The 14,704-nt window shown below is 36.6% G+C and overlaps 1 protein-coding gene across 4 annotated transcripts in view; it reads right to left on the bottom strand.

The window, feature by feature from the left end:
• Positions 1–14,704, bottom strand: part of STXBP3 (syntaxin binding protein 3) — a 62,954-nt gene that overhangs the window by 25,233 nt on the left and 23,017 nt on the right. For all 4 annotated transcript variants that reach the window (XR_005885749.1, XM_040999102.1, XM_040999104.1 and 1 more), the window contains 5 exons: positions 12,572–12,650; positions 10,954–11,054; positions 8,732–8,886; positions 7,068–7,158; positions 2,938–3,062 (listed from right to left, as the gene is read on the bottom strand). Coding sequence is in view for 3 of the 4 variants with exons in the window: in XM_040999102.1 (XP_040855036.1) it covers positions 2,938–3,062; positions 7,068–7,158; positions 8,732–8,886; positions 10,954–11,054; positions 12,572–12,650 (551 nt within the window). In the remaining variant the exon portion in view is untranslated. The remainder of the gene's footprint in view (positions 1–2,937; positions 3,063–7,067; positions 7,159–8,731; positions 8,887–10,953; positions 11,055–12,571; positions 12,651–14,704) is intronic.

Below are 14,704 nucleotides of genomic sequence, written 5' to 3'. Positions count from 1 at the left end.
TTTCAATGAAGATTATGGGATAATGATGGTTCCTGACACCATGAAGTATAGCACCTCGCTCCAGCTCAGCCCTGGCTGCTGCAAGCATCAGGAAAGCTGATTAGCAGATGAGAGCTCTCTTTCTCTAGCTCTCAAATCTTTTTGATGTGCTGGTAAGCCACAACTCTTATTACCAAACAACTAGTAAGAATAGAAGCATCTCCCCAATACAACCTGTTAGACATTCAGAGTATCTCAGTTGTTGTAAAACTTATAAACAGGTATTATCTGTTTCTTCAATCTTTTTCAACCCTATATCTCCCTTAAATAACAGAAATGTAAATGGGAAAAAAACCAACGCAGTCATAAAAACCTGACAATTCTAATGACAACTGTAATAGCGAACAGCAATTCAAGTATTCATGAAACTAATTAAAACAGGCTTCCTGAATGTTCCCCAAATGTTATTTCTCCTTTCCCTTTTTAGGTAGATACTCCTTCTCTCTGTGAACTACTGAATAGTCAGTCTTCCTTGGTACTCTCAGTTTCCTGAGCCAAAATGAGGAAGGACTGCACTGAACCCTCCTAGCTCCAGAAAGCAGACAATGCATGTAGACCTCTACTGTATGAAAACAATTTCTGTGGCCCCCAGATTACAGGTACCACTTGTTAATCTATCCACCTGTGTGCTCATTATTAGAACAATTTACTTTAAACAAATCCATGCTTCTCAAATGGGTAGTAGGTTTCCAACTTCCCAAATCATCATTTGCTACCCATCAGGATGTGCATTTGCAGGAAGCTGAATTTGGGAGATCTGCTTGAATCAAGATATTCCAAGTTGTCCTAAACGCTAGGTCAAAAGCCTAGCTCAAAACGATGTACTTTTAATTACACATGCACAAAGATAGAAAGGATGTGTTTAACCACATGGCTACATTATAGGTAGAAGTCCTTTGATCACCTAAAACAGCACTTTGGGGGCTGGGTACAAGTATGAGCACATGTCCTGGCTATTTCACTTCTGATTCAGCTCCCTGCTAATCCACTTGGCAAAGCAGCAGACAACACCCTAAGTATGGGGTTCCTGCCACTCATGCTGAAGACTCAGATGGAGTTCTGGGCTCCTGGCTTCAGACTGAACCATCTGGGCCTGGTTCCGGCCACAGCCTTGCCTATTTATGGCTACTTGGGGAAGCTGAATCAGCAGATGGAAGATCTCTGCCTGTCTCTCTGTAAATCTGCCTTTCAAATTATACTTTGGGTGCTATCAAACCTAGGGAGACACATATTTTAAAAATGAGTATGTAAGTTTAGAGACCTAAAGGAGAATGAAGTAAATAATATCACTATGGCAAATTTCAAGTAAACTGTTCCAATTTTTACATTAGAAAAAGAGCTATGCTGATTTGTTACCAAATAGTAATACAAATAAGTGAAAACTCAGAAACTAGAAACTTGAGCAAAATATAAATAAAAATGCAATAGAAACTACAAAATCATTTTAACAATACTTAGTTTTAGAAAAATACAAAGTATCCTTGTTATCACTAATATTGGCATGTTTTTAAAATATAAAAGCTATTAAAGTTTCAGAAAAGTGAGTTTTCATTTTTATACTGTACTCAATAAGTTCCAGCTAGAAAATGTTAATTTGCACTTAGAGGCCATCAAATATGTATATATTTATATTATATTTGTGTATACACATACACACCTGCATAAATGATATATATAGCTTTAGTAAAATGGTCACTTGATAGGAAGTCTATTTCATTTATTTAAGCTTTATTTGACAATTTTTAATGTAATTGTATTTTGGTCAAGGTTAAGCCAATGTTAAGTAGCAAAATGGTAAAACTATACCTATTCTCAACAGCCATCTTAATAATTTTCTAGCATTCTAATACTAAATACATTTAAATACATTATACTGATAAGACAAATATATTTTAGGTTTTATAATTCAGAATAATCATAGCTAATCATTTTGAGTATGTTTTTCACTTTTATAAACATAACAGTGGGCCTGATATTTACTTTTTAAAAAAAGATTTATTTTTATTAGAAAGACAAACCATATTTGTGAAAAGGAGAGACAGAAAGATCTTCCATCCTCTGGTTCACTACCCAGATGGCCACAAAAGCCAGAATGAAGCTGATCCGAAGCCAGGAGCTTCTTCTGGGTCTCCCAGGCAAGTTCAGGATCCCAAGGCTCTGGGCCATCTGCTTCAGGCCACAAGCAGGGAGCTCGATGGGAAGTGGAGCAGCAAGCACACCTACTGGCACCCATATGGGATCCTGGTGTGTGCAAGACAAGGATATAGCCATTGAGCCATTGCACCAGAACCCTGATATTTACTCTTAACAAAGTCTATGGACAGAGTTGTGACATAGTGGGTAAAGCTGTCCGCATTCCTGCAATGCTGGCATCCCTTACAGGCACCAGTTCAAGCTACTTTGTAATCCAGCTCTCTGTTAATATGCCTAGGAAAGCAGTGGAAGATGACCCAACTGCTTGGGTCTTGCATCCATGTCAGAGACTTAGAGAAAGCTCCTGGCTCCAGCTGGGAGCTCTGGCTTGTCTTGCTATTTGTCTGGTTATTGTGGTCACTGCAGACATTCGGGAAGTGAATCAGAAGATGGAAGATCTATCTCTCTTTCTCTCTATGACTGTGCTTTTCAAATTAAAGAAAAAAAATCTTAAAAAAGAAAACAAAGTCCAAATTGTAACTGTTTAAGTGTTGCTTTGTTAAAGATTAAAGAAGCATCCGTATCAAAGAAAAGCCCCTGAGCAATCAAATTACCCATTAACTTACAAGATCATATTTTCTAAAAGAGGAGAAAGTCTCTGAATAAAAAGGTTACAGGCCTTTCAGATTTATGATGGCCACATGCATCATCAAACACCCATACTCTATCCTGTTTATCTATGCCCTCCCTCCACGTTATACTTGCTTGTATGTATCATTCTCAATTGGTAGTAGGTCATATGCCATTGCCTGAAAGGTCAGTTCATGCAGAACAGTAGACACAGGATCAAAGCCACGATCAATTATTAAGAGCTGGGAATGAGTTTTACCCTGCAATAACAAGATAAATTCATCTAAGAAAATTTCAATTTCTTTGTGTGAGGATATTTTAAAATAGCTTAAAAACAAAAACAAAAACCCAAACCACAAAAACACAGACTTTTCACAAGTTCTATCCCTTCTCCCCTTGAAAAATGTTAAATTATTAAGTACTTCAAAAATTTCTCTAACAGGCTATATTTAATATAATGCTCTACAATTCAAAATTGACACTTGCGGCCTAGCCTGATAGCCTAGTGGCTAACTAACTAATCCTTGGCTTACAACCGCCGGGGAGCTGGTTCATGTCCTGGTTGCTCCATTTCCCACCCAGATTCCTGCTTGTGGCTTGGGAAAACAGTGGAGCATGGCCCAAAGCCTTGGGACCCTGCACCAGCATGGGAGACCCAGAAAAAGCTCCTGGCTACTGGCTTCAGATTGTCTTAGCTCTGGCCATTGCAGCCACTTGGGGAGTGAATCAGCAGAGATCTTTCTTTCTCTATCTCCTTCTCTGTGTAGATGGCTTTCCAATAAAAATAAATCTTAGGAAAAAAATGAAACTTGGCACTGAAATCTATCTTCATAAATGAGTTCAGCTTCACAGACCCTAAAAGTGGCATAAGTTATAAATACTGGATACTACTTGAATTCTCTGTGTTAGACATGTTCCTAAGCCAAACTATACACAATTTCACTACTACATGTATTAATTCAGGGTTCTTATAACAACCCTGTAAGAAACAGATTACTGTACCTGATAAGGAGAGCATGAAAGCATGAAATTAATGGAAATGCCTAAATTAAACAGCTTGGAGGAAGTGGTAGAACTGATATCTAAGGTTGTCTTCACTCCCATGCCTGGACTCTTCACCATTTTGCTATTTAAGCAGATTTTGCGGGCCCGGCGCATTGGCGCAAGTGGTTAAAGGTCCTCGCCTTGCACGCCCAGGATCCCATATGGGCACCAGTTCTATCCCGGCAGCCCCGCTTCCCTTCCAGCTCCCTGCCTGTGGCCCGGAAAAGCATTCGAGGACGGCCCAAAGCTTTGGGACCCTGCACCCGCGTGGGAGACCCGGAAGAGGCTCCTGGCTTTGGACCGGCATAGTATCGACCCGTTGCGCTCACTTGGGGAGTGAATCATCAGACGGAAGATCTTCCTCTCTGTCTCTCCTCTCTGTATATCCGCCTTTCCAATAAAAAAAAAAAATAAAAAAAATAAATCTTTAAAAAAAAGATTTTGCTGGGGTAGGTGTTTAGCCTGTCCATTAGGATGCAGGTTAGGATGCCTATGTTCCATATAGAAGCCTCAGTTCAGTATCCACTTGAGAATCAAGAACTCAGCTTCCTTCCAATGTAGTCCCTGGGAGGAAGCTGGGATGGCCTGAGCAGAATGGTCTCTTCTACCCCCATGGATTGAACTCCAGGCCCCTGGCTTCAGTCTGACTCAGACCCCATAACTACATTTATTTGGAGAGTGAATCAGTGGATGGGAGTTCTGTCTGTCTTTCAAACAAATAAATGAACACAAATTTAAAATAAAATTTAAAGTGGTGAGTATGTTTAAGATTATATTGATGCCAACTAAGATGATAAAACACAGTGAAAGCTTTTGTTATCACTAATTCTCAAATGCTATTAATTGCTCAACAGTAAATATTAGTGCTGAGAAAATGTACTTTTTTTTAAAAAAAGATTTATTTTCATTGGAAAGGCAGATATACAGAGAGGAGGAGAGACAGAGAGGAAGATCTTCCGTCTGATGATTCACTCCCCAAGTGAGCGCAACGGCCGATGCTATGCCGATCCGAAGCCAGGAGCCTCTTCTGGGTCTCCCATGTGGGTGCAGGGTCCCAAAGCTTTGGGCCATCCTCGACTGCTTTCCCGGGCCACAGGCAGGGAGCTGGAAGGGAAGCGGAGCTGCCGGGGATTAGAACCGGTGCCCATATGGGATCCCGGGCGTGCAAGGCAAGGACCTTAACCACTTGCGCCAATGCGCTGGGCCTGAGAAAATGTACTTTTAACATCAGTATCTTTTATACTTCATTTAAAAAATGAAAAACAAATTTAGCAATTATTAAAAACAATGAGAGGCAATTATAACTCAGTCAATAATATTTCCTACTTATTTACATAAAGGAGGCAAAAGTACATTACACAGACTACATTTAAAAGTAGTTTTAAATTTTCCATTCACCCATTAGATATATTATGCCATATGAAATAATAGAAGCTCAGCCTTGAAATCAGGCAGATTGTTGTCTTTACTAGTCTTTTGTTGTATAATCTTGGACAAACTGTTTAACTCATTTACATGTTAGTATTCTCTCTGTGAAGCAGAATATAATCAAAAAACGCTTCCCTTACAATTGATGTAAAGATTAAACAAAATAATATTACAAGATATTTAACATAGTGCCTGGTATTCAGTAAGCTCCCAATATGTGAGCCAAGCCTTAAAAACTGACTAGGGGCCTGACGCAATGGCTCAGCTGCAAGCGCCAGCATTCCACATGGGTGCTGATTCATGGCTCAGCTGCTCCACTTCCTGCTTATGGCCTGGCACAGCAGTGGAGGATGGCCCAAGTCCTTGGGATTTTGTACCTGCTTTGGAGACCTGGAGGAGGCTCCTGGCTCCTGGCTTTAGATGGCTCAGTTGGGGTCACTGCAGCCTTTTGGGAAGTGAACAAGTAGATGGAAGATTTTTCTCTGTTTTTCATTCTGTAAATTTGCCTTTCAAGTAAAAATAAGTAAATTTTTTTTTAAAAGAAGTATCAGGGTCAGGGGTTGTGATGATATGTGAGAGGGAATGTCACTGGCCCTCAGGAGCCAGGAAGGACCTCAATTACAAGGTGAATCTTTATCAGATCTTCCAATGAGAGAAAGGTATCTGGCATTAGAAGAACATAAAAGTCAATCTATGGATTTTGCCTTTTCTCCATTGAAATTGTGAAGGACTAAAGAGATATTTGCAAAAGTAATCATCGTATATCTCTTCCACCACTCAACATTCACCACTTACAAGGTGTACTAAACCATTCTACGTTTATAACTACAACCAGAACAATGTTTTCACTAAACTACTGAATGAAGACTGGTAACTTTAAAAAGTAATTAACATAATAACCAAACTTAGGATACTCCATTACAGCCAAGTTATTTAATCATGCATTTTGCTCTGCCAAAATAATACTGTTATCCCTAAAATAAACCCTCTCTTGCATCATGCTACATTCATTCTTCAAACTCATGGACCTTTTTCCCCAGTTCAAACTGGAGAAGCCCCAGCCTATGTTCTCATTATAATCAACATAGTCTTCTATCATTCCACTTCTATGTAACATTGTTATTGGTGGTTTGCTGGCTCACAACCTCTCTAGACTACTGACAGTTCTCTCCTCTTGATTTCTCAGGCTCTTCAATTTCCAAAGCACACCTCAAATGTTGGTATTCCCGAGGTCCTGCCTAGGCATCTGATTACATCATATTATCTTCATCAGAGGATGACAACAGGTACCACCTACTCAACTCCTACCTGTGTCAAAAACTTAACCATTACTTCACCTCTTCCTCATACCAACTGAACAAGCATTTTTATCTTACTTATTTTAGGTCACAAAGACAATAACAGTAAGAATTACTACATTTATTGTTTACTCACTAGCAAGCATTATTCTAATGATTTTATACGTATTAACTCTTTAACCTCCGAACTTATAAAATAGTATTCTTTTACTGTTCTCAGGTAACCAGGTAACCTTAGGTAACCAGGGTACAGAGAAGTAATCTAATTTGTATAATTACGAATTAAATGGAAGAAACAGGATTTGGGCACAGTGCTGACTTAATAACCCTATCATCTGAGAACCACTCTGAACTATATAATTATTCTTAATCAATATTTTAGATCTATGTAATGGTTCCCAAACCAATACAGAAAATAAAGAAACAAGTTTCTCTGGCTTATAAAGAAATAAGAGAGATTTCATGCAGATCTACTGTTGGCCTTTTATACGTTACCTTTATTAGGCTCTTTTCATCAATCTTGTAGTAGTCTTCAAGTTTTTTTTCAACAAGCTGTGCAAGCTTACTGGCATTATCTAGAGGTTTACTAGAAATGGAAACACAGTTCAAACAAATATTTTTATTTCATGACACACTTTATAATACCATAAAGTTTAATTTTAAAATTAAACCATATATTTACAAAGTGTTTATCAAGTGAAAGCTTTTATAAACATGGAAAATTTCAGATAATAAAACATTAACTATAATGTTAAGATCAACATATTTGGAATTTACAAACATAAATCTTATTTGTCCTTCAGTTTTTTAATGCAAAAGAATAAAAATATTGCATATGAAGTTGCAGTTCCCACGATTCCTTCCAAATCCAAATCCTCTTGCCCCTATTTCTGTCCCCAAGGCACCCACTCTCATGAGCATCATATGCACTCCTCTAGTCACCGTGCTGACATATGTGAGCTCTACATTAGACTACTAATCCTACATTAGACTACTTTTTTCTCCAAAGCAGCATTCTATCATGTGAGTAATACTAGATTCTGTATATTCATCATCCTAAGGGGGATATTTCTGTCATTTCAATTTAATAGTACTATGATAACAACGAAACAAACATGCCTGTACATATATTTCCATGTGTATGCTTCTCTAGGTGTACTGCATATAACAGCATAATGGCTAACTCATAGGGCACACACATTTTCAACTTTAACAGATGTTACTAACTTGCTCTCCAGAACCGTTGAGCAATTATTCCTCCCACAAGCACCTGAGATTTCTTCATACATGATCTAACATAGTTAACTTTCCAACAGTCTGCCCCCAAATCTCATACATTACTGTCTTCTAAAATGATTAACATGGTATTCTAAATTGTAACTTTACAGTTAGTACCATTAGAACAATTTCAAAATCCATACACACACACACACACACAAATAGTTGCAGACTATTCAACCAGTACACTAACCCTGAAGTGGGGGATCTCAGTGTGAAGACTTCAAAATATTAAGGAACACTTAGGTTTCATATTCAAAAATAAATAGGGGCAGGTGTTTGCACAGTTGCTAAGCTGCCAGTTGGAATATCTCCAGCCCACAGTGGAGAGCCTAGAAATGAATCCAAGCTCTGCTGTCACTCCAGTTTCCTGCTACTGTAACGTCAGGGGGCAGCAGGTGATGGCTTAAGTGATTGGGGCCCTGCTATCCACATGGGAAGAGATCATTGTGGGCAGAGTCCCTCAAGATGCTGTAACTTCTGACCTAAGTGGGGCTAGAAGGATGTATCCACTTTGGAATGAATTGTCCAGTCACAGGCATTATAGATACTTAAATACTGTGATAGGTATCCTGAAAACATGGCTATTTGCATTTGACAGAAATTAAATGATAAGCATTAAACAGAAGGACTATATTCCTTACATGACAACAAAAACATTTCCTCTAAGCAGTATTCAAATCAATGTAAAACTATATAAATTATACCAATTTTAAGTTCTGAAATTCAGTAACAGAGGCTAACAGTTAATTGGAAAATTAGGCCTTACACTTTAAACCTCCTATACATAAAGTATAATCATGATAGAAGGAAAATAAGTTTTACAAATCAATATATATAAGCATTGCCTCATGACACACACAGACACCGTTGTGCCTTACCTTTTATACCTGACTCCAGGGTTTTCATCTAAGGTGGCACACACTGTAACTATCTGCTCAGCCATTGCCTCCATGATGGCATCCTTCCCACTGGCATTTCCAGGGTCTGGACTATAACAGTAATAGAATGCATCTGGTACGTCAAGAGTGTACACCTAAGTTAGGCCAAAAAAGTCAGTTTAGAGATGACTTAAAAATACATACCAATAGAAATGCAGCTATTTTTCAAGATATTAAAGGAAAAAATAACTGCACCAACTACAATGGTCCCTGAACAGAAAACCTTAATAAAATCTCATTTTCTCCTTTGTCGTGATTTCATTCTTTCTTTTATCCTCCTTTTTGGATTAGTCTACCTCTGTCCTTCAATTCTTATTTCATACAGATTGTAGTGTTTGCTTTTCACAGTTTGTGCAATGAAAGAAGGAATTAAGTAGTAACACCAAAATAGAAAGATAATATCTGGCACAAAGAAACAAAATAAGCCACAATTGACCTATATACCAAAGTTCAAAAATTTTAAGCTTTATAAAGAATACAGAGCAAAGCCCTAGTCAAATCACCATGAATAATATGAGAAACATTGACTTTTTAAAAATAATTTTTATTGGAAAGGCAGTTACACAGAAAGAAGAAGAGACAGAGATCTTCCACTCTCCAGTTCACTCCCCAAATGGCTGCAACGGCAAGAACTGAGCTGATCTGAAGCCATGAGACAGGAGCTTCTTCTGGGTCTCCCACATGGGTACAGGGTTCCAAGGCTTTGGGCCATCCTTCCCCAGGCCATAACCAGTGATAGCTACTTAAACTACATGGAAGGGAGATATGTCTCTTTAACTCCTTCGACTCATGGAATCACAAGGACCGAGCCAAACTTCTTTTTAACCATGTAACTTTTCCATGTGCTAAATGCTCAGCCTTTAAAGCACGATCAGATCTCTTTACCAATCTCTCTCCAATAACCCTGACTTCTGGGATATACTTTTCCTTAAGGCTTTAAGAAAGTGCCACATTTTTCTGCAACAACTCATTTTCTTCCACTATCTTGGTGGGACGCTGAGCCACCTATAATTGTTCCAACCCAGTTAAGCACAATCTTATATCCCACCTCATCCCTTAGAACCTGGATTCCTGCCACTCCCCAGCATTTTTCTGCTTCTGTATTTTTGCATTCAGATTATTCACACCTTGTAGCATGTTTATCCTTTCTTCACTACCACCTTATAAAGGCCTATCCATTCTTCAAACATTTTCCCAATCTTCCCATAACAGTCTCTCTCTCCCCTGTGGCAGTCTGCAAGATGCCTCCTAATCAACTGAAATTATAATTAATTTCACTAATTATATTCCACATATGGTAACACACTACATTTCACAGTTTTCTGTGTACCTGAATATAGTCATATCACATTTTAATTAACAAGATGTAACTTATTTAATTCTTGTTCTCTCATTTTTAAAAAGAGCATGTAATAATTCCATAAATATCTTGGATCATAAGGTTCATGCCAAAATAATTGTGCAGTGCAACATCAAAGTCTCAGCCTATTTTATGATTTTGTGATTAGCAAAAAGTAAGTTGCCATGTTGTTTAAGCCATTGAAAATTTAGTTTTCTGTTACATACAGATGGACCTATTCCTAACTGATAGTGTTTTTCAAAATGATACGTTCTGTAATATTACATAGATCTATTAATATTTGCTTTAATATCATAAATGATTATAAAATTAATCTAATAAAGATTATGCTAAAAATATTTGATTTTTTAAATCTAGTACTGCCATAATTTAACATATACTGGTCTTGAAGGCAGATGAAAAACAAATTTTTTAATTTTTATTTTAAATTTTGAATTTTATAATTCTGTAGAGTCTGGGATACCCCTATCTTTTTCTGTAACCTGTTCCCTATGCTTCACCCTGTCTAATGACTCTGAATCATCCTGAATATGTCTGCACCCTACACCACCATCTTGATTCCCCTAACACTGCTGGCAGATGAAAAATTTAAATGTTACTTTTCATAATTAGTATCATATTCCAATTTATTACTTATATTCCTTTTTTCATCATGGGGAATGTTTATTCATGGATTAGGTTCAAAATTCACCAAATACATATATAAGACAATCCAAGAATATATTTTATTAACCAATAGGCTCATGAAACCAAATTCTGGAATCCATTATGAATTAAAATTAAAAGTAAAATTAAAAAGTACCTGGGATTCATGTGGGATGAAGGAAATATTTATTTCTTTACATCTTCTTATTGACTTAGAGCAAGAAGCCTTAATTTTGTTAAAAAGACTATCAGGACAAACTAGGAAGGAAACAAAAACATGTAACTTCATCTAATTTTTTAATCCCTTTTGAGTAAATCATTCCAACACCCAAGAATATTTTTCTTTCCTTTTTTTCCCCTCTGAATATTATTTAAAGACAGAGTTACAGAGACAAAGATTTTTCACCTGCTGATTCACTCTCCAAATGGTTGCAATTGCCACAGCTGGCCTGGTATGAAGCCAGGAACCACAAGCTTTGAGTTTCGTCTAGGTATCATGGGTACAGCATACGATCCCACCACTTGGGTTAGTCAAAGGTACATTAGCAGGGAACTGGATCAGAAGTGGAGCAGCCAGTAATTGAACCCATACCCATGTGGAATGGGATGCAGGCAGTAGGCTGTGACTTTATTCATCACAATGCTGGCCCAAATAATATTTCAGTCATATATATATTTATGTGTGTGTATGCATGTACGTGTGTATTGTGGCTCTCACAATGTAATTTCCTATGAGGAGAGTTATACATATAGGCAATTCAAAGGGTAACACAGAAATTTCATTTTGCCCATTTACAGCCATTAAAACCAACATACATTTCTTTACAGACTTTCTAACGGAACAACTAAACTTCTTATAGAACTAACATCATTAGGAATGCCTAGTTTCATATTTAATAAACTATTGTGCTTCAGGATGTCTTAGAAATCCACATTACTGAAAGCGGTATTTTTATTTTGAAGTATAGTTAAGTATAATATAACATAAAATTACATAAATCACTATATTTCTCCAATTCTTTAATATAGCTGTTTTCTATCTGAAAATATGGTATATAGGTTTTCCCCCTTATCATTTGCCAGATGGATATTTTCTTCACTGTCTTCCCAAAGGCTCTTGATTTTTAAAAAATATTTTATTCATTATTTTTTATTGGAAAGTCAAATATACAGAGGAAGAAACTCAGAGAGGAAGTTCTTCCATCCACTGGTTTATTCCCCACGTGGCCACCAATCTGAAGCCAGGAGCTTCTTTCAGGTCTCCCATGTGGGTGCAGGGTCTCAAGACTTTGGGCCATCCTCTACTGCTTTCTCATGCCACCAGTAGCAAGCTTGATGGGAAGTGGGTTGCGGGACAAGAACCACTGCCCATATGGAATCCGGTGCTTGCAAGGCAAGGACTTTAGCCATTAGCTACTGTTCCAGGCCCTTGATTTTTCTTTTTAATATAACCAAATCCCTAATTGAAGCGTATTAAAAATAATTTTCCTAGGATATGTACTTGGACTAGAGGCTAAGACACCCATATGCCACATGTAATAACTGGCTCTGATATCTGTCTTTTTATACTAGTTGGGAGGGGTTTCCTTAATTTTCTATCACTGTAACAGGAATTACGAGCAATAAAATCCTTTCAGTTTAGATTTTTTTCTAGCCTAACTGCAATAAATGATAGGGAGAAAATCACAAGAACTAGAAGAGTATTATAAGAGTAGATTGTTTAAAATTTAAAGAATTTTAAACAATGAGGAAATAATTTCAAAAAAGATACTTACAATCAGTGAAGTATAGATATGCTGCTTTATATTTACTTTCTGATTTACTTGCAAAATCACGTAGGAAACAATCTACAGACTTAAAAAGTTTAGATGTTAATATACATCCTATTAAATACTAATTTAAATGTGCTAGATTTTCAAAATAAGATTTTATTATTTTAATAAAATAAAACCTTACTGCCTAAAATTTTAACCTATAAATTGCTTTTAAAGATGCTATGCTAACTAGCCAGTGATTGCTAATAGCATATTATGTAAAAAGGTAATAAGCAGGAAGGTGACATAAACAAATTCCTATTACTCGCTATGAAAAAATATCTGGAGAAGTTGAAACATAAACTTTTGGAAGATAAGAGATCAAGGAACTGAGAAGCAAACAAACTAGAAGGGTCATCTAAGTACATGGATAATGAAACCACCATGACTTATGACTGGAGAGAGGCAGTGTGCAAGGTGCTGAAGCTGTCAAGGGTTACAGTCCAAGTGCAGAGCCTGTTAGCTGACTGCAAGGAGGAAGAACAGTGCGGAATACAGTAAGCAGGGTGTGGCTTACTGCGGGGAGACAGGCAGGGGCGGTGGGGTTCACTGGACACAAAAATGAAGAACAAAGAATTACTGCTCCTCTGCTTGTTCCTGTTTTTCCATTCTTGAACTCAGTATATTTCTGTTAGCTCCCCTGGATCTATCCTACAAATCTCCTTTCCCTCATGATTTGCATGTCCTACCAGTCCCTCACTCCTTGTGGATGTCTAGGCCACTAATAGTGCTTATTCTCTCCTTCCATTATCTGTCTGATAAATCACACTTTTGCATTTCAGAAAGGTTTTTTTGTGCTATTTTAAACTACCTTTATGTGCACTATTCTCTTCAGGCGGTCACCCTTGTTCTTTTAGTAACTCTGTTCCTCTAGGTGTGTGATTGTATTCATTCAAATGTGATCACATGCAGGAATCATCTTCTCTTAGTCCTTTGCTCTTTTATTGAATATATGGATACCATTTTGTACTCTGCCTGTTTATGTCACCTAACATCAAAATGGAACATTTATCTATGTTATGAAAAATTCCTAGAAACTTTATTTTTAATAGCCAGGTGGTCTTTCATGTCATTATCTATTAATGCTTAGAATTCAGTGGATCTATTGCTTAAATTTTGATCATTTATTTTATTATTTCCTTACAATAAACTCCAAAATACAAAACATTTGAGGCTTCTGATAAAGAATGGTAAGTTACTGTACAAAAAGGCTCTATTAATCCATATTCCCACTAACTTCTTGATCCATTACTCACTAGTATCTAGAATGCCTACCTTATGACACATGCAAATGTTAAAATTTAAAAATTCCTCTGTCAATTTGCTGAGTGAACATTAGTGCTTTTAATTTGCTTTTAATTTACCATGAATTTTCTTACAGAATTAAATTACTGGTAAGATTTAAAAAATCATTAAAGCCCTCTCTTTACATGAGCAATCAGTAGGTAAATACTATTACCAAATACTATTACCAAATACTACGTTGGTTTTAGTGGTTTTTGTTGTTGTTACTATTGGCTGCTAGTTAGAAGTGAAATTTCTAATTTTAATTACAATATTAACATGTAAGTGGGAATAAGTAGAGTAACATTGGAAAATTCATTCTCAGATATTGTATGATCTATTTTATTTGACTCTAGAAATCTGATCTAAAGTGTAAATTAAATTACAGAGTTATACTATAAACTGGAGAAATTCCTTTGATAATATACATACATATACACACACATCAGTTTATATATCTATGCATTTACACATGCATGATATAGTAAAGTCACTAAGATAAAGGGTAAGTCCAAGGCTACTTCATTAATATACCAATTTTATTCCACCAATAACTTGGATTCAATAGGATTGGCATGAGTAATAAAGTATGTAAAGAAAGTATGATTTTGTTTTACAATTAAATTCTCCTTTCATAAAAAGGGCAGAAAAGAATTCTTTAACTTACAAGTTTTCATTTAAAAAGGCAAATAGAATAATCTTATAATGGAAGGAATCTCCTAGCAAACTGATTAATCACAATATGTCTCCAATAAAAGATATGTTATTACTTTTGAATTTTCTATCAGCAAACTATAATAACTGTAGAAA

Source organism: Ochotona curzoniae, unplaced genomic scaffold (genome assembly GCF_017591425.1).
Source record: "Ochotona curzoniae isolate NIBS_2020 unplaced genomic scaffold, NIBS_Ocur_1.0 scaffold_1037, whole genome shotgun sequence".
NCBI lineage: Eukaryota > Metazoa > Chordata > Mammalia > Lagomorpha > Ochotonidae > Ochotona > Ochotona curzoniae.
This window is presented reverse-complemented; position numbering and strand designations above follow the sequence as displayed.